The sequence below is a fragment of the Aplidium turbinatum genome, chromosome 6 (assembly GCF_918807975.1).
Source record: "Aplidium turbinatum chromosome 6, kaAplTurb1.1, whole genome shotgun sequence".
NCBI classification, from domain to species: Eukaryota; Metazoa; Chordata; class Ascidiacea; order Aplousobranchia; family Polyclinidae; genus Aplidium; species Aplidium turbinatum.
Genome location: NC_137477.1, coordinates 4,277,416 through 4,297,793, shown reverse-complemented (window position 1 = coordinate 4,297,793; position 20,378 = coordinate 4,277,416). Strand labels below are relative to the sequence as shown.

At 37.0% G+C, this 20,378-nt stretch overlaps 1 protein-coding gene across 1 annotated transcript; it reads right to left on the bottom strand.

Moving 5' to 3' along the window:
* Window positions 1-2,097: 2,097 nt before the first annotated feature.
* LOC145772805 (gamma-butyrobetaine dioxygenase-like) lies at window positions 2,098-10,183 on the bottom strand. The gene is made up of 10 exons (XM_082584686.1): window positions 10,061-10,183; window positions 9,705-9,841; window positions 8,236-8,452; window positions 7,114-7,189; window positions 6,745-6,789; window positions 6,316-6,455; window positions 4,819-5,011; window positions 4,053-4,175; window positions 3,607-3,711; window positions 2,098-2,713 (listed from the first exon to the last, which is right to left on the bottom strand). Exons 1-10 carry the CDS (start codon window positions 10,135-10,137, stop codon window positions 2,606-2,608), a joined length of 1,221 nt encoding a protein of 406 aa, XP_082440812.1. The 5' UTR covers window positions 10,138-10,183; the 3' UTR covers window positions 2,098-2,605.
* Between the last annotated feature and the right edge of the window lie 10,195 nt (window positions 10,184-20,378).

Genomic DNA, 20,378 nt, shown 5'->3' with positions numbered 1-20,378 from the left:
AAATAAAGCACAAAGTTTTCTAAGTCATAGTTTTCCTCCAACTTTAAATAAAACTTAAGCGATAGAAGAGTGAGTAAGCTTGCATAACACATGCCGGACAGTAATCACCGCAAAAACAAAACAAAAAAGCAGCCACTCATACGCTACTTGAACAATCAAAAATTTGTTGATAATACACCTGCAAACATCGAAAAAACAAACAATTCTCTACGCCAGTGGTTCCCAACCTTTTTGTTGTTACGAACCCCTTTAGACAATTTATCGATTCTGCGGACCCCTACCTAGATTTTGCCTAAAACTCAATTAACATACTATTGAATATTGTAATAATTCTGCTGCTCAACTAATTGTAGCCTACTGTGTCATATTGCATTGCCGCTATGACTCTTGCGGCAAATATCTCCGCCTTTTCCTCATATCTACTTAAAACTCCATCCTGGTGTTTTCATTCAAATATTGACTATGGCTATGCATACCACTCACCTATATGCTTACCGGTACATAGCTACTGGCCTACCAGTACAGTGTAGTCTCCAACTGCAATCAGTGGTGTCGTTCCCGCCACTAGGAGGTAAACTTTGGTTGCACCGCATGCTTTCTATTACGTAATAGACGAGCCAATCCTGATTTGACTGTACAGTAATCGACATGCGTTGCGGTAGATGTAGTTTAAGGTCTATGTACAGTTGTACACACTGTAGGCAGCAGCATAGATTTATTTTAACAATAATCTTTGCGTCTGTTACCAACTGCCACTACTACAATAATAACGCTCATAATAATGATACGCAAATTACACCACTATTTATAGCAGGTTGATTGGTCTAGTAACTTCGAGAAGGTTACATAATGTTACAGAACTCATTGTTCTGTCAGGCTGCATTGCACGTAAACATCTTTGTGACGTTATAAACTCTGCACCTGGCAAAACATGAGAAGCAAGCAAAAGAATCTTCCAGATTCGCACGTAGGGTAGCATGTTCTAGAAATACGTCACGTAGCCTATAAAGATTTCGCAATCAGAGATCTACTGGTAAGCATCCTTATGACGTCATGACAAACGAGATTTGGCAATTGTGAAAAACAAAAGAATATTCCAGGTTTGCATGTTACAGAATGATCTGGAAGTACGTCACATAATAAAGATTTCACAATCAAAGGTTACTACAGGACAGTAACCGATAATAACATATCGCATAAAAATTTGACAATCAAAACAGCACGTTCGGTCATGATACAAAGCAGCCCGTCGCGAGGCTTTGCGCATTGTTTATGACACCGAGGATAAAGATTCAAAAACCAACCAACCTTTGAGGTAGAAGGTCAATCCTTTTAACACCTTATACGTAGCAATGTTCCTCGTACTATAGCGAAAGGCGAATGAAAAGCAATCAGCCTTTGGTCCTTATCCTAGACCACGTTTATTCGATAGGCTACAGATTGTAGATTTTAACCTAGTTAACCAACGGCAGTAATCTAACGCGTGAATCTTTCTTACCTTAAATGCAAGATAAATAATTACAAAATTCTATGAGCAATAATTCTGTGATTTACGTCTTCTACAAGCGAGGGGTCAGCTAAACCATGACAGCTATCCATGTGTTCATTTTACCAAGTAGGCTACATGGGTGCTTCAAGACTAGCAGAGAAGATACAGCAGCATGGTTAATACAACCTTTCCTGTCCCAGGAGGCAGGACTCCATTCCCAATGAAAGGTTTGGGTGGTTTGATTTTGAATCTTTATCCTCGGACTGACAAAGCCTTCATAGGTTATTCAGGATAGTTTCGTATAACTTGTAGAGGCTCTTGTCGCAGGGCCAGTTACCGAGATTGGCAGAGTGAAATTTTCCGATTATTGAAGTGTTGTTGCGTAGAATTATTCCATTCACTAGGTGCCGCTGAATGGAGATTGGAGAGCAGTCCTGAAATGCGTTGCCTAACCGCACAACCCGAGAGTCGAACAAGCGCTGAGTGATCTTGAGCCGGACGCACAACTATTGAGCTAATCGGGTGGGCAAAAAGACCCTGTCAATAGTGAGAGCCAAGCCTGATTATAGAAAGATGAGTTCTTTTTCGGCTACTAATTTGCATTTATTTCGTTTATTGTCAAACATCATACACACAACTATTGGTATAAATCTGAAAATACGTGACATTCGTGATAATAAATGCTTTTGTGGAAAATGTATTAGGTCATGGAAGAGGATTCGTAGGGCTAAGCTAGCTTAGTGAATAATTCAAATTCGATTCGAAAAACGAGTAGATCATACAAGAACAGCAAATTTCAGAGTTTTTTGTTAATTTTTTGTATCAGAAATCTTTTAGCAAATTAAATGAATCAGTTTACATTCAGGCGAGCGTAAAATTATTAAAAACTTTACAAATTTACAAAGGAGTCTTTACATTTACAGATTCTGCTGTGACAAACAGTAAACAAAAAAGATCACTCGATGTTTCGACTGGGGTTACACTATAAACAGCGCTTACACACTTAACTGTGTGTTGTTACAAAAGCAAATATTGCCATATTGATAGCTTTAGTAATGAAGCATCCATTTAAATATTTAGTTGTATTTTGTCTTACGCATCTGACAATCTTCAGAGTTAGAAAGAAGAATAATTTGCCAGTTTAGGAGGTGATACATTTTTCCCGAGCTTCTGGGCCAGAAGCATGTAATTGCTTCTCATCCATTCCGCTTTGACACAAACTTCCTGAAATATCAAATGATTTTTGATGATGTCATGAAAAAACATGCTTGTTGAATTATTATTATTAGTATCATCAACAACTTGCGTGAGGGGGCATGCAACACAACTGAAGAACAACTTTTTCATTTTTTGCAACATTAAATTATTTTGAGGGTAGTTCAAAAATATGAACCCCAGACTTTTTAAAACGGTAGTAAGATCTGCAATGTTGTATGGGATGCAGGCGGTAGCTCTAACGAAAACATAGGAAGAGAAAATGCAAGTGGCAAAAATGAAAATGATGCGATGGGCTCTGGGTTTGACAAAGCAGGACAGAGTAAGAAATGAAATTATTAGAGAAATGCAAGTCAAGGAACCGAAAGTTAAGTGAGAGAGACACGTCTTAAATGGTTGGTCACGTGGTAAGGAGAGACGATGATTATGTCGGAAGAAGAATGACAGTTGGAAGAAAGGAAAAAAAGTGAGCAAGACCAAAAAAGATGGAGAGACTGTGACAGAAGATATGGAAATAATGTGAATTCAGGTCAAAAATGCTGCTGACAGAGAGAGTGATGTGGAGAATTGCAATCTGCACCAGCAACTCCACGTGAAGTGGGAATTAAACCAGAAGAAGAATAAAAACGTCATAAAAATGTTCCGTAAAAAATATTATTGGTAGCTTATTATCGCGCCGCTACAAATAACTAACGCATTTTATTTCTGAATCAACGTGGGCTATTATCACGACTTTTAATTTGAAAGTAAATGTTACCAGACATGTATTCAAACCAAGGCCGCCTGAACGCAAAAGTAAAGACAGAAGGCATTCTGCTTTAGACGGCTACAGATTGCAAAGTTTGCAATATTTTTAATTTGAGTCAAACTGAAATCAATTTTTGAGAAACAATTAACTTAACCTTCATTTCACGTCGCCCTCCGTTTGATTGGAATGTCGTCCGCGTGTGCACCAATCGTCTATTGTCGAAGCAAACCACGGCGTTTGGGTGATGGAAAAAATGCACCTGAGAAAAAGTAGTACTGAAATAAAAGATTATCTTCCAAAAAAAAGGCTTGTTTTGAAAGTTAAATCAGAATATTTATTCCTAAATAAATACTTTTACCAGAAACATTTACAGATTACTATTAGGCTATAATGAGAGTTTTACTGCACAAATAAAGCTAGGCTGCTATTCTTCGGCTACTCTTGTAAATGATGGGATTGAAGATCATGGCCTTTCATTCCATTTTTTTGCTACTCCACTACAGCAAGTCAATTGGGTCGATTCAAGATCATGGCTATTGATTGGAAAAATACATCTGTTGAATATCTGACACTTTTCTAAACAATTTTTTTTAAGCCAACCTTCAATTCCTCTCTTTGTAAAATTTCCATAAACTTCTTATAAGCTCCAAAAAAACGATCTACATCCTTTCCATAGACCTGTAACCTGCATGGGTAATCCGCAGCCATGCAAACTCCAACAATCTGTGCAAATTTAAACAGAGAATTTATTCACTTATATAGTACAATCCGCCACGTATGAGTACTTTGTATCATGGAGAAGGTTAAATTGAAATGCCTCTCCGGTCACTGTCAGTAAATAACATGGGACCACATTTTTAGCACCAAATGTAACAACATGCATTGAGTTTGTCACTCATTTTCACTATTTGTTGCGGCCTTAGACACATTATTTTTGTAAATCTTTAAGTGTAATTTGACCAATCAGAAGAATTCAAATTAACAAAGGAGTTTAAGGCGTAAACGAATTTCTCCGGTGGCACAAATACCAGACTTATGATGAGAAAAATACCAATCTATAATCTTAGCCATGTTATCGTACTTTCTGGCATTGTGTCAGTTTGGTAGCCAATTGTACTAATGAGACTGTTCTTACTTTCAATAAAAGAAGCTACAAAGTTATGGAAAAGAAAACAACACAACAACAGAAAGAAACTAATGTGTTCTTTAACCACTCTTATATTAAAGTAGAATTTTAATCAATGTAAAGTAGTACAAAATTCTTTCATACGTGACATTGCTGGAATTATGGTACTGTGCTCTTATTCAATAATACAATTAACATTCCATTCTGTGGCAAATTTGCAACTTACGTCACTGAACGTACCTGGTCATAATAGTCAACTGTGATGCAAAGAGGCGAACGCTGGTAATAACGCTCCTTGGGAACTTTGTTCTCCATGTAAAGAGGCACCTCTGTTAAAATCTTGAAAGCTGCAGGATCTTCCACGCGAAGAATTTCAGCCGCTTCAAACGCGTCGGAAACAATGCTCTCTCCTCCGACAACCTCCTTGTCAAATCTAAGAAAGTAATTGATCCGGTGATTGAAATGTTTGTTACGAATATTCCAGTTATGCATCTTTACTGTGCTTACGTCGGCCTACAAACAATACACACAAGTCTAGAAAACAAGCAACCACCAAATACAAACGTGCTCGTGACTCTTATCTGCAGGTACAGAAATATTTTGAAGACACAATGCGGAAATTTTACAGCTTCTTATCCCGGAGTAGCGTTCCTGTAAGCAAATAATCTGACTGTTTTTTAATTGATAACAAGCCTTGCAATTTCTTGTGATAGTCTTGAGAGAGACCGCATCCCTATCAGCAAATCAATTGTAATTTATTGCTTGCAGACTGTAAAAAAAAGGTGAGTTCTATACTTGAATCCAAGCATTGGGGGATGAGAAGATAAGGTTCTCAGTATACTAAGCCCTCGGCACTAACGAGAGTAGGGTGGCAAGTTCCTTTCTCTCGGCCGCTTTTAATTCAGCGATTACGCCCACCCAATTTATTACACCCTGGGTAGAGGTGAGCGGTGTTTGTCAACAACCAGCATAAGCCAGGATTGCATAATTGAAAAGCGAGCGCCTTACCCGCTGCGCTATCCCACCGCTGCATTGCAGCTTGCAGACTGTAAATCATTATAAAAAACAAGTAATTTGCTGGTTGAGATACGTATTTGACTAAAACAAAATAAAATTTTATACGATGGAACATGTTTCACAGCAGAATTCTTCAAAAAAGTCTAGCCGTCGGCTGCATAGCCGAGTAGTGAGAGCCCTGAAACAGCACTCGAAATAGCGAAAGTTCGACAAAACGACAACGCTCAACAGCATGCAGCTATGTCTTTGCAGGACATTTCTCACGTCACGAAAACAGCCTTTATCCCAATCCACTTCATCTATTTTTTTACGACAAACGAAATAGCAACAATTAGAAAAGTTAATTTGGAAAGAAACGAAAATAAAAGGGATTTACTTTTAAGCAAAATGTTTTGTTATTTACAAGTTGTAAATTGACAATGCTCTGTTATTCACAATTTGCATAAAAGGTAAAGTAAACGGAACGAGAAAACGAGGCAGACCACCAAGACGCTGGCATGACAACATCCAGGTACGGACCAAACTTATTTTGACGACACTGGGTGAGCTAGTTCAAAACCGAGACTAATGGAAAAGATAACCCATGTTGATGCCCAATCTGCTTCAAGCGGAGATGGCGGCTAAATAAATGAATGTGTCATTAAGACTTCTAAATTTTTGATTTTTCCAGTTATTAGAAAATGTTGATGTTGCTGCTAACTTAAAGTCTACTATACTAACTTTATGCAATTGTGAAGCGTCATTTCTCCACCACCTTCACTGTAAGCGAAATCCATGTGGAAACCCAACTCATGTGAAGTATTGCCGCTACTATTGATCTCATTACGCTTATAGTTGACAATTTCAGCGATTGGACCAACCTTAAAAAAGATTTTCAAACTTAGTAAGCATCAAGAATTCCAGATCTTGTCGGCTACACAGCCTCGTGGTGTGAGCCCTGGTGCCGTACTGTGCGCCGGTTCTAATCTGTTCAAGAGCATGCGCTGTGTCTGTTGCAAGATGCAGGACATGTCCAAAAGTGGACACTAAGATTGGCTTCTTTGCCTTTTCATACTGTTTATGGCCATCGGGAATAAGTTTGCGTAAGATATAACAATTAACTCTAAAGATCTTGATATTGAAAAATTAATTCTGAAATGTTTTTCTCACCGTTGAAAATGGGGTGACTTGAATTTGTCCAAGAGCGCCAGCCGCCTGCAAATATATTTTACAAATTAAATCGTAACCGTCTGTAGCGTTAAAGCCATCAGCTAGCCAACATTTTTGCAATAACCACAGCCTCGATGGCTTAGTGGTCCCTCTCTGAATTGGTAGGCCTGTGTTGGATACCCTGTCTTAGTATACTTTTCGACAAATACTGCGATTTTGGCAAATCGCCTTTCTGTTGTTTTTTATTTTTGAAAACTGCACAATGAGGCATCGAGATTTGCTATAAAACAAAAACAGCTTTTTACAACCATCATAATTCTACTGTAACATGTTTTAAACCAAAACAGCTCAATTGTAAAAACGTTTTACCTTTAAAAATTCGTCATCTTCTGAAGGAAAATTCTCAACTTGGCATAAACCTTCTTCGAACAATGTCTTCATCCACCTAATAGAATAAGCGTTGTATAAATACGTATAAGTGACACATTGTCATCATTATCATCGGCCCTGTCTAAATAAAGCGTCGGCTACCTTGATTCTCCTTGATCGATCGTCCATTGTTCTTATAAAATTTATAGTGAGACTTACTGCACCCAATACACAAATAAATTAAACCATCTGTACTGCAGCATAAAAGTGTACATCAAGTATACATAAGCTTAAGTCTTAATTATATGTTTAAAAACTAAATCTTGTATTTTATAGGAACATACAATTGGTGCCCGTTTGGTGCCGCAACGTACATACTAGCAAAATTGACACAGCCCTCAACACCACCATGACAATAATCACCGGTTGTCTGCTTCCAACTTCCACTGACTTTCTGCCGGTACTATCAGGCTTTGTCCCATCTAGACTGCGTAGGGATAATTAGGCCTACGTAAGTAGTCTGATTTTTCAAGTTATGTCAAGGGATGAACACCCCTTTAACCAGTTGGTCTAAAATCGCACTTCTAAATGCCCAGGGCTTGAAATCTCGATGCCTTTTTTTCCGGCCATGCTGCAGTCATCTGCAACTCCAACTTGTAAATTTCCAAAGTTTGGAACAGTGAATGGAAATAAGTCGGGAGGCAAGTTCAATCTACAGTCCTTCCCAATACCAATACACCACCTGGAGCAAAACCACCTCAGAAGGAATGGGTGAAGCTCAATTGCTTCCAAACTGGCGTGGGCTGTTTCAATAGTAACCTGTTTCAATGGGGCCTTGCCGACTCACTATCTTGTGCATGGGGCTCAATTTTTAGACTACATACTACATTAGGCCTATCTATCAATGTCCTGTATACCGACCACAAGATAGACATGTGGACCTAACAACGCTCGATGAACACACAATCCATTGGCTGCTGTACCTGGATTGAACAACGTGACCTGCCGCGGCCTCAAACGCAAGAAGATACAATAACGTATTGATAAAAAATAATGAATTTTAGTAGAATTCTTTTTAGTTAGGTAAATTCACAACTATTGGGGCTTTTTTTTCAATGTTACCGAAAATAAAATTCGTCATAATCAACGCTGGCGTCATTGAAATCGAGTTTCGTAATATTCCTTTCTTTTTCGGTCGATTTGAAGACAAACTTCCTTGCTTTGGTTTTCTTCTCCAGGCAATCGTCACAATAGCACAGCTCGCGCAATGAGTCGGCATCAAATGAAGTCACATGTCCAGTGTATGGATCATGTTCTAAGGTCATCAACAATGAATTTTCTGAAATACAATCTACAATAAGCACTTCGAATAAACGAGCAATACAATTTCGTACCCTCACGTATGCTAAGTTACCTCTCAAAATCTCACCACTGCATTCCAAACCAAAGCTAACGTTGTTTAATATTGGACTATTCTCATCTTAAGTTATAATACGACCATGCCATCAACTTCGTTCCCTCATCTTACGATGTATGCAGTTGGGTGGTAATAATAATGAACTGATGAACAAAGTTGGTTTTCACCGGAAAGCGTTTGAAATTATATATGTAGCTGATCACTATCAGTAAATCAGTGTTCTCGACGATTTCAAACGGTGCCTCGTGAGCGTCATTGGCCCCTCAACCCCCACAGAATCTACTTGTGTGCTCTATGTTTGGGCGTCTGCAGCTAAAATGCTTTAATGCTGTTTGTCAAATCATGGGCCTCGTGACAGCTTTGCGAAGCAGCAAACTTTTTCAGTGTTAATGAGAATAAAACCTTTTCTTCAGTCATTTTGACAAAAAATGACCTCTCTTACATTCTGTAGAATTGAAGTCTACAAACTATAAGATGGTTTGCTTCAGTTGTCAAGTTTATACTTTTATTTGTCGCCATTATGTTGTGCTTTAGAGAAGACTTGTCAAGTCAGGTGGAAAAGATCTGACTTTGGGAAAGGACGCCAGTATGAATTTTAGTTTATTGTAATTTTTGACCATCAACGAAAAATAATACTTCCCATAACTAAAGGGCGTAGGAAAGGAAAAGGTAAAATTGACAAAAGTGGTCGAATTGCTTTAAAGCGTGGTCCAATTGAGCTTCAATGTGCCACTTCAAAATGACAAGTTAGCTGCAAAACTGTGGTGACGTTTTGTGTTGTTCCTTTTGGTTCCAAGAGGGATATATAAACGGATTTAAGATCACAAATTATCACAAGAACAAAGTACACTGTGTAGCACTCTTGGTAACCAAATGAAACCGTGAAAACATGACTCTATAATGATGTAACTAAATCACCATTTCGATTAGCATATAAATCCTGGAAATACTAAACATGAGTGGGCCCTTAGATGGTGATGCCTGCCAAGTAAAGTAGCGTAATATATTTGATTGGATGTAGATTGTAGACCGCAAGCCACTCCAAAAGTGCCTATGGTAGCCTATTCTAAAATTACTTCTACCAAAGCTATATAAGCTTTTAATATTCGCCCAGCTTACAAAGTTTTATACATAGCAGACTGAAAACAATTAAAGGGAATCTGTACCAACTTACTTTCTTGATTGAAACTAACTTTTGTTGCCAACAACTGTTCTGGAAATTTCCTCATATCAACATAGTAACAGCCCACGTGTTCTTCTTGTTGACAAATCTTGCAGGTGCAGTTATATCGAAGCCAAGAGGTATGGTATCTAACCAAATATCAACAAGCTTGTTTTTATTAATTTTAATGACGGTTTTATTTACACACCACTAAACATTGCGAAAAGAAATGGAGCCTACCATGGTTTCCAAAGTAGGTTAAATGTTGCCCCTTTGATATCAGTTTGTTACCAGTTCTTGTCAGTGGCGCCTTTGGCTTAAAATCGCCTTAATAAAGCTTTAACAACTCGTATAATAAGCTTACTTACGTGCTAACGTGGTTGTCTTGCCAGGTTATCTGCACAGACTTGCAGTCAGGAAGTAGATGAACTCTTGGGGTAGCCATTTTGGTCAAACTGAAACTTAGTCAATCAAAATAGTCAACAACTAATTTTAATTTCTAAGTGTCAGAAGTTACCTTAAGTAAAATAAATAAAATGTTATTGTTAACAAGACTGGAGAGCATCATAACACAAATTTAACAAACAAAAGTACAATCAAGGACTCATTGCTTCATGTGTAGCGTGCACTTAGGCCTACTATGTTTTGATCAAGCAATTTGAAATCATCTCTAGTAGATCTGAACACCAGACAGAAATTATGGAATCTCTGAGTATCAAACGCAATAATCAACAATAACAGTCAATTGTAGGCCTATGGCTTCTTATTTCTTTTGTGCGTGAACACTGTTCTTCACCGAGTAGTTTGTTTCGTATGATTCTTGTGTAACATAGTATTTGATGTGGTATAAGTAGCCTACAGTGGCGTACGCAAGGTGGGGGGGTATTGGGCCATGCCCCCCCTTAAAAATGTTTTAGTAGTTAACGACGTAGATTAATGCATTTAATATGTTTTGCATTGCTCTGTCAAAGCAATTACTGTAACAATGTTGTTTTATAGACTAAGCCAGTACGAAATACATGGCCCAATCCACCTACCCCACCCCAGGTATGCCAATGTAGCGTAGTGTTCTGTAAGCCTATTATAGTGATTAGTGAGAGAGAAATGGATAAAGTCTAAACTAAAACAACACTGGGATATTATGAAGACGTCTGGGATATCAATGGCCAGTGGCATAGCCAAAGGGGGGTTGGGCCTTGGGTGTTACAACCCCACTTTGACACGCGTGTGACGTCACGATATTGAGAATGATGCTTTCAGTTTCTTTATGCTTGGAAATGATGGTTTTAGTCTAAAAAAAACTTGCCTAATTTTAAACAAAACTGCATTAAAAGAGCGAGTTTTGCCAATACCAAACATTCAAATATCTCAGCCAGGAATTAACAACAAGAAAACATAGAGACTTAATTAGCTTTATTTCCGAAAAATGCCGAAGAAAACATGATCTTATCCTTTTGCTATGCCACCTGACAGCATCATTTTACAGGAATATTCATACCCACATTTTTGTTGAAAATGCTCTCAGAATGCACCAAATTCAAAGTAATTTTTCAAAATTTTCTGGGGGAGGCCCCCCAGACCCCCCGCCGCTGGGTGTCATCTTAAGCGAAAACGCCGTCGGGCTTCGCCCGCCGGTCGTCAAAACCCCCCCTTTCAAAATTCCTGGCTACGCTACTCTCAATGGCCCCCCCCTTGAGAAAATCTTGCGTACGCCACTGGTAGCCTATATGTAAGTATAGTCATGTAACTATTGCAAACAAACTCCAAACATTTGTAATAAATTTTTAAAGACGATTGCAAAGCTTGAATCACAGCTCTGTGAATTCCATAAGTTTTTTACAGTTGAAGAACGTCTTACAATAGAAACCGTAAAATTTATGTTTAATCTTAAGCGCACTAGTCTACCTCAATGCTTTAACTTCCGATTTTAACTTAACAACAATTTTCACTCAAAATCACAGGAAACGTACAACCACTCTCCTATTTTCCTGACAAACTTAACTCAATAACTCATTTGGTTCAGTGGAGTTAAAATGTGGAACGATATCTGTAAAACCATCCCTAACCCTTTGTCTACCGAAATAAAAATATGCAAGTTTTACCGTTGGGGTCCATTGGACCCCAAATTTCAACGTACTTGTTTTGGACAAAAAAAATCAGCTCCGATGATGAAATTAAAGCTCAATAGGAAAGGACGTAACAGACTACAAAAATCATAACTTACAAACACTGTAGAAAAAACAAAAATACTTGAAATTTAACAAGCAAGTCATACAGTAGCCCATGCACAAACCAAACTGATACGAAATTGGTCTATTCTTGACCAATAGTCAAACTATTGAGAGATTCGGCTAACAAACGCATATTAGGCCTGCATATTAGTTCACAAGAAATATTGTGAGTTTATATATTATCGCATTCATTGCAAATGAATTGCGAATCTTCTTGGCAAACGTTGAGTTTGCAAGTAGTACAGAATTGTCTGCATTTTTGGTCTGTTTGTCTTTCGCAAAGATATCATCTAGCTTTCTTTGATTTTGGCACCTGATCTTCAACTGCTGCTTCTTTTATTTTGTTGCGGATTTAAATGTCTTGTTGATATTGAAGTCGAAGCTAGTAATCCAGCAAGCTCTTTTCCTAGTTGGATCTAAAATTGTCTTCTCTTTCGTGCATGCATGCTTCAATGTTGTGCTGCTATTTTAGCATTGCAATTGATGCCATATCACAAAAGCATTTACACCTGTGACATCGATCATAATTATTGTAAAATAGAGCTATCAGCAATCTTCTCGTCATTCTTTTGGAAGTGTATTTCCTAAAAATTCTATCAATAGTGTCGACTCCTCTTTTAGTGCTGTTGTAATAAAAGATTACTTCGAATGCAGCAGGCTTGGGGTCCGTTGGACCCCACGGTACAAGATGCTATTATTTTTCTTCTATGCTAACAAATTTTGTTTGAGATCGATAATTATTATATTGTCCTAAAGATCATGCAAAGCTGTGAAAAGTCAAGGTATATCAATATCGCATCTGCCTTTTGTTTTGATAAATCGCAGAGCGATATTTGTTTTGGGGGTCCATTGGACCCCACGGTAGACAGAGGGCTAAAATAGAAATATTTTCACTATTTTGCAGTAAACTGAAAAACCATTTGGGAGTAGAAAATTAACTTTTTTATTAACCTGTTTTGTAACTCTTTTCCCTCTTGTAATCACAATAATTACGTAGCTTACTGTATCATTGATTGTTTTAACATATCCTGGTATAGTTGACCTTAACCTTATCTGTATCGACACGGGTTGTATGAGGACGCCCCACTTTAGTAGTGAAATATTTCACAGAAGGAAACATGCTAGAAATGTGAAATGTCTTGAATTTTAGTTTTTATTCTTTGCAAATTTTCTAAACCTATTCTGGTCATTTTTCTACCTTCTTTTTCCTCACAATAAGCAATTCGTCTCAGGTGGCTAAACGTTTTCATGCAGCTTTTTAGACATTTTTGCTACTTGATTTCTGAGCAAACAAATTATGTGGTAGATTATAAATGGTAGTGTAATTACTTTGAAATGTAAAGCAGCCCAAAAATGCCTTCTATTTATGAGCAAAAGTAATTTTTGTTTAGTTTAGCATTAGGCCTACTCTATGTTTTAATTCAAAAATATGCGTTCAAACGGTCAATTTTGAAGCTATTTTCGAGAAATTAGAATAAAAACCGACTTTCTGGCGTTTTCTCATTTCAAACACTTTATTTCAATAAATGTTTTTCGGAAAAAATTAATTTTCATACGCACAATACACATGGCTATTATCTTGTAAAATATTTTGTTTCTCTGATTTTCATAGCTCCAGTTATTAGCGATTAATTAGCACGGGGCTAAAATAGCCCTTGACGTAGGCTACTTTCCGCGTACAAAAACAGCCCTGCCTAATTATATTATTGATACATATATCATAAAATAAGATCTTGTACAATCACGTCCTAAACCAATTACAGTTTTGCAATTTTTTGCTTTTGTCAGTTTTGCTGCTGTATTTTAAATCTTTTCTTTTCAACCAACTCTTGACGACTTCAGATAAATAGTTAGACCAGTGTTTCACTTATCTGTTTGTTGTTTCTAAATCATTGAATCATTGAAACAATGAATCATTGTTTCTGATTTGTCGTTAAATTGTTTCAGATGAGTTTGTCTTTGTTTGCCAGGTGCCTGCTTTCAAACAATTTGCCAGTTAAGGAGATATTCTAGCGTTTGCTTTCTTATTAAAACTGAACCATATCTACAGTATCGTTTTTTTTTTGCTTTCCTACAAAGAAAAATAAATTAAATTTAATTTAATTTCAATATATACTGTATGTGTGTTTTAATTTGATTTTGTTTATTAATATTAAGGTCGATCGTCCCCGCATTGCTTCGATATGATGTAAAACTTAAAAACCTATTTTACCAGTTTGCTTATTTTGCTTATGCTTACCACCAAGTAGGCTATAATTTTAACATAAATAAAATATATCCTGACAGCACTAACATTATTTGAAGTCTTGCATGTCTTTGGTACAAAATGTATTGTAGTTACAAAAATGTGAAAGTGCGGAAACTGTGAAGAAGAAATTTCCTTTCTAAATCTAAAAAAATTATTTGCTGGTCTGCTAAAAGCGATCAATTTTCCGTGCTAGAATTGCTTTTCCATCTTACATTGTACTTCCTACTGATTGCTGAACCAGACAGCAAAATCTGTTATTTTTACATTGATTCAACCTTTGCAGACAATATAGAAATGACGGATTTTGTTGTCTGGGAAGTTATGCTTGTAAACAAATTGCTTGCATAAAACGGGCAGCTTTATTCAAACCTATAGTAAGTTTAAACGCTGCTCTAAACGGAGTTAGATTGATTTTTCTTTGTTTTGTTTTAGGCAAAATGCTGTCGAAATAAGAGGTAATTCCGGAGGAAGGGGTGGAACCGCACGTATACATATTCTTGCAGAGAAAACAGTTTTGTGTATATCGGCCATATGGGCTCATTTTCACTGATGACATTAAGTAGCCTGGGGAGATTAAGTAGCCTAGAGGCTCTTGATCTTTGTGACGCTTTGATTATTTGTTAATTATTTGTCAAGTAATCTTTAACTTTCGTCTCAGCAGAGTTATTACAACTTCCAACGGCGTACTTTGTATTTTCTTTGCACTTTAGCCTACTTATTTACTACTAACTTAATTTACTTACTAACTACTTAAATTCTTACTACTACCTTTTGTACTGTAGCCTACTGCAGACTTTTTAAGAAAAGCATTAGAGATCGCAAAAATTTGAAAAAAATACGATTTGCTGCCAGACGTGGTTGGTTGCTGGTCATCAGAGATGAATTCTTTAACAGACCATGAGGTATAACCATGATTATGCCTTTTTTAAGACGTCCTAAAAGTACACCTGCAGCATTTTTCCTATGCTTTCTTGACCAGTATTAACCTTCAATATGTTCATAACCACAGTAGTGTCATCTGTTTCCTTGTCCACATCGTTTGATTATTTTCCTGGCACGCCTTTTCCGTTCAATATGCGAGGCCAGTTGACCTGTTGTGGTGTATTGTACACTTCGGTCGTTCTTCAAATTTCATAACCAGCATCAACGTTTCTTCAATAGCTTTTTTACTTGAAGTTTTCCTTTTTTACTTCCCTTCATCTTTTTCTGAGCGTCCCTAGGCCAAAATGGCATTGTAAGACTAAGTTTTCAATTTACTTTTTTTGCTGTCTGATCTTCTCTCCGCTTTTACATGTACTATAGTTTGAATTAGTTGTTGTATTCTGAGTACAGCAGCCTATAACCTGAGCAGCTGAACTTTGCACAAGGCTACTCAACTAGCTGACCCCGTCCAAATCCAGACCTTCTGGGTGTTGAAGATGAACCTCTTGTTTCTGGAAGAATAACATCTTTGCAACGTTTCAAGGACTCTTTAAATATATTTTTAGTTGGAGGAAGCAATTTTTTCTGTGATTGTCCTAGTAACTGGGAGGCTTCGCTCCCCAGACTTCCCAACACTTTGTCAAAAATCCAAGTCGAGTTACATTTTACTTATTCGGTACTGATCATCATCATTACGTCATCTTAAGTTTCTTCCTCTCGTCGAGGTTTGAAGGCAATGAGACGCCAAGTTTCTCTCTTGTGAGGTTTTTCTACTGCAGTTTTATAATTAAGTCTTGACCAATCTTCAATATCATTAGTCCAAATTCTTCGTGGTCTGTCCCTATTTCGTTTGCCGTTCATTTTTCCTTCTAGTGGTTGTCTTGAATAGAATTACTGCGAATCACTTGGTCAAAATATTTCAATTTTAATTCGGTAATACTGATACTGATAGCATAACTTTCGTGGTTGCGTGTGAAACTATTCACCGGACCGCTAAAAATATTCAACTTGTCAAACTGGACATTTGTTAACATTAGTTGAGTAACCCTGCCTTAGCATATTGACTGAACCATAGTTCAACAAGTGACAACAAGTGACAAACAAATATTTTATCTTCTTTCCAAATTTTTGAAAGATTATGATCGATTGCACCTTTCTTTTTTGAAAGATTGGAAAATTAAATTTTAACCAATATTCAAGGCCGCCAGATGGTGCTGTTACGCCATTGTTAAAAGATTCAAACAGGATGCACTGTGACACGATTTTGCCTGTAGATCACGCTGGTACCGCTGGCCAGAATGGGACCGCTACACACACAGCAATGATTGTTAGCAAGTGGGTCTCAGCTTCATCGTCGAGATTCATTTCCGTAGCAGGTCTTTACTATTTGGAGGTAAATGGTAAAAATGTACCCTAACCCTTTGAGACTTCCCCGGTTACTACAATGAGGGCCACTACAAAATCTACCATCCAAGTCAGGAGTTTTCAACCTGGGAGTTGCGACCCCTGTGGGAGTCGCGAGCTATTTTTCGGCTAGTCGCGAGACGCCTGAAAATCCAATGTATCGTTCTCAATTTTTTTTGCCAGAAAAGATTAAAACTGTGTTTTTTCACAAGCGACCGTTTCTCGACCTGGGTTTATTCTATTCTTTAAGCTTTCAGACGTTGCAAAGGCTTGAACAACACAAAAAGGATTTGCTATTTTTCACTTAGTTCTTGTAGCCTACGTTGATTGGCGCAAACTAAAGTTAACCAGTAACTATATACTCCATGGCAAAAAAGCAAGGTTACCGCATTTGGAATCCTATGTCAAATATGGATTTGTAAGTATCGTTTCCAATGGCATTGAAATAACTCATTGTGTAGGCTATTTTGTTTAAAGGTTCTTTCAGTAAAGAAATTTGATTGTGACATTTACCCTGTATATATAACGTTCAAAGTAGGCAGATATTTTCAGCTGAAGTCGCCTACGCCCTTTGCTCTATGTTCTAATGTCGTTTATAAATTCAGTTGTTTGCGTGATGCAAGCCTGACATACATCGGTATGTCAACAAGACATTTATCGACTAGAGCTGGGGAACACCTGAATTTGAATTCTATACAGAAAAGCGCAATTAAAGATCACATTTTTTTATGTACAGAATGCCAAAATAACGTTTCTATCAAGCAGTTTGAGATCATGTGTAGAGGCAGGTCTGAGTATCAAACTAAGATCTTGGAAGCCTTGTACATAAAACGTCACAATCCACTTTTGAACAGACAATTGTATGCTTGCGGCTCGTCTTTCTTGCTCTCTGTATTTTAAAATTAGTTTTTTCGCACCTTGCCTTTCTACCATATCATGTGATCTGTTTAACACCTTTTGATGCAGTTACCTTTGATTTTCGTGAGGCCTATATCGTTGAGTTTGAGCTAGTCAAAAGTACTGTGCAGTTTTTGTCTTTTTCTGTTTATAGATTTAGTTAACCATTGTATTTTTTCAGATGTAGTTAATTTGTATGTATGTTATTCCTGAAGAGGACATCTTGTGATGTCGAAAACGTTCGATACTTAATTTGTTGCGTAGTTTTATGTTTATGTAAATAAACTTGAAGATGTTAAACTTGATCACGTTGCTCGGCTTCGTATGCCTATGGTTCTTTCAGTAACTGTTTCACGCATTGACAAGCTTGTTAAAAAAATGCACCAACCATTTCACTGAAACTGATTTGAACCCACAAAAGATTGCAATAAATTCAAGCGGTGAAAATGGAGCTTATTCTCGTTAGTTTTTCTCAATTACGTTATCAAAAATGTTGACCAATCGGAATCGTTTACATCAAAATGAATTTTTAGATCTTTTAAGTTCTGGTAAAAAGTAATCTTGTAAAAATATCTATGCACATAAAAGCCAATATATTACAGTTGCCTCCCACCTTTAAGTATGAACACATTGCATAAGATGGATAGAAAAACTGAAATTTAGCCTACATCAAATATGAATCAATTGATTGATTAAAAAAACTTGCATTTAATATTAAAACCAGTGTTATAGTTTTTGGGAAAAGATTTTATAATAGGCAATTGCCCTCTCATTTTGTGGTTACGTTTCTGATAGATATACAGTATAGGTTACAGGAGGACTATTTTGCAGTAATTTAGTTTGGAGTAGTCCTACAGTGTTTTAAGATAAATTTGGTGACATAATGCAAAAAATTTACAAAAACATTGTGGTTTTTAGGCTTTGAGCTATGGTAATATTAATTCAGCCAAATCCAACAAAGCATCTAACTTAGCTAGAATTGGGCTTGCTCAAACTTCATTAATGTTTCCACTAGAATCACAGAAACCGAATAATAATTTCAAGCGTTTTCAGATATTGTAGCATAATGTCGGAGAGGTGCTTTGAAAAGTAATTAATTTTCTATGAAATTATCACAATAATCTAAGTTACTTAATGCCACGAGGCAATTTGAAAACGAGTCCATATGGTCGATTTGCACAAAGACAGTTTCCTCTGCAAAGGTAGCCTACATGCATGTACGGCTTCACCCTTCCCAGAAATTTATTTATTATTTGTCAGCATTTTAATACAAAGCAGAATGGAATTGCAGCTAGTCAGATAAGAACATATGTCTGATGTTTAAAGTAATTTTATGATATTATTGCTTGGCCAACTAAGAAAATCTAACACAAATATTCTGCTGCATTAAACGTTTTTGTTTCGTAATGGATTTTTTACTATGTGATTAGCTGTAACAAAGAATTAAACTAGAAATGAGATACAATCAATACATTATTTGCACAACTACATTGAAACGATGGTGGCTGGATGCAACATAATGTCCAAGTAAAAAGTGCATTTCAAGTTCATCCTATGAACGTTTGAAATGGGAAACGCTTAAAAGTTTGTATAAAGACTTATAATAAATGTTGCCCTGATAGATCCCCACAACATGGGGCGAAAGCAATACATTGATTGCTAACTTGAGAATTAATTGCACTGCATCTCAATAAATGCTGCATTGAACACCAAAAAAAAGCGTGTCAATCAACCTTCAAAGTTATCAACAAATTGATCGCTTGAACACGTTTGGTCTGTGATCGCCTCATCCTAAACCATTTGCAGGGTAGGCTAATTAAACAAGAGTAGGCTATGCAGTAGCGTTAACAGGAGGCACTTTTCAAGCAGGGCCGTGTATGTTTTTAGGAGTTTGTAACTTTTCCGAGTGGTCCGAAAGTTTAACATAAACATCATGTTTTGATTCGATGTGATGAGTTTTTCTTAAAAGTGCTTACATTTGAAGCCTTAGGATCTCATTGGAAAAGGCTCAAATTTTCCTCTCAATGGTCCTGTTCATTGGTACCGGGCTCAAATCATCTTCTTAACTGCTCTGCTAATTGATACCGGGCCTAAATTATTTTCTTAACGGCTCTGGGTGTAATTCATGAACCGTTATGATGTGGGAGTTATTTAAATTCGATTGTTTCCAATTGAAAGACCGGAAACGACTTACTTTGAACTCTACCAATAAGGGTAAAGTGAAGTGCTTAATGATTCTCTAAACATTCCATACTTCTCAAAAACGCTTACACAGCATTCAATAGAATTTACAGGTCCGAAAACATGGAACGAATTTCCTTTTTCAATTAGGAAAACTGATACAAAGTCACTTTTTGTTCACAAACTAAAACAACATTTAAGCAAAACGGATACGTAATAGAAAGACAAACTAAAAAGGCTTTCTTGCATTCTTTTGAAGATTTTAGTGGAAATCCGAAATAATTTACAAAAGATTAGGCTTACCTAACAATAATATCGACTGCTTGTGCTATACTTTTATGTTTGTAGATATTAACAGCAAACGCAACACTCCATAATCAACACGACACGTCTTAAAAAGCGATGAGAGCTTCATCAACACCATCAGGACATCATCATCTACCAGCTCATCCATTTCATTACCCACCAGGACAAGAAACAATAACTTAAACTGGATTTCAAACCTCAATCGTCGTAGGCTACTGTGTGATGTGCAGTCTGACTATAGATAGAGCTCAACACCTGCTCTCCTGGGCCACATCGAAACGGGCTTTTGCCTGAGGATGGGTTTCTTTTATGTCCGGTTTTCTTTCTCCATCCTATTATTATTACTATGACTGCTCATCCACATCAATATTGGAACTGGCAAATTCAATTCATAACACTTTCATTAGGCTGTCATTCATTACTAGCCTACATGTGTGCTTCTCTCTGTTTTTGTTTTATTCTTTGCTACTTGTTTTTTTTGGGGGAGTTTTGTGGCCG

Coding starts and splice junctions, on each gene's coding strand:
- LOC145772805 (XM_082584686.1), bottom strand. CDS start 10,137: ATGGCTACCCCAAGAGTTCATCTACTTCCTGACTGCAAGTCTGTGCAG. Junction 9,842..10,060: donor CAAGACAACCACGTTAGCAC/GTAAGTAAGCTT, acceptor ATATTTGGTTAG/ATACCATACCTCTTGGCTTC. Junction 2,714..3,606: donor GAGGGCGACGTGAAATGAAG/GTTAAGTTAATT, acceptor TTGATATTTCAG/GAAGTTTGTGTCAAAGCGGA.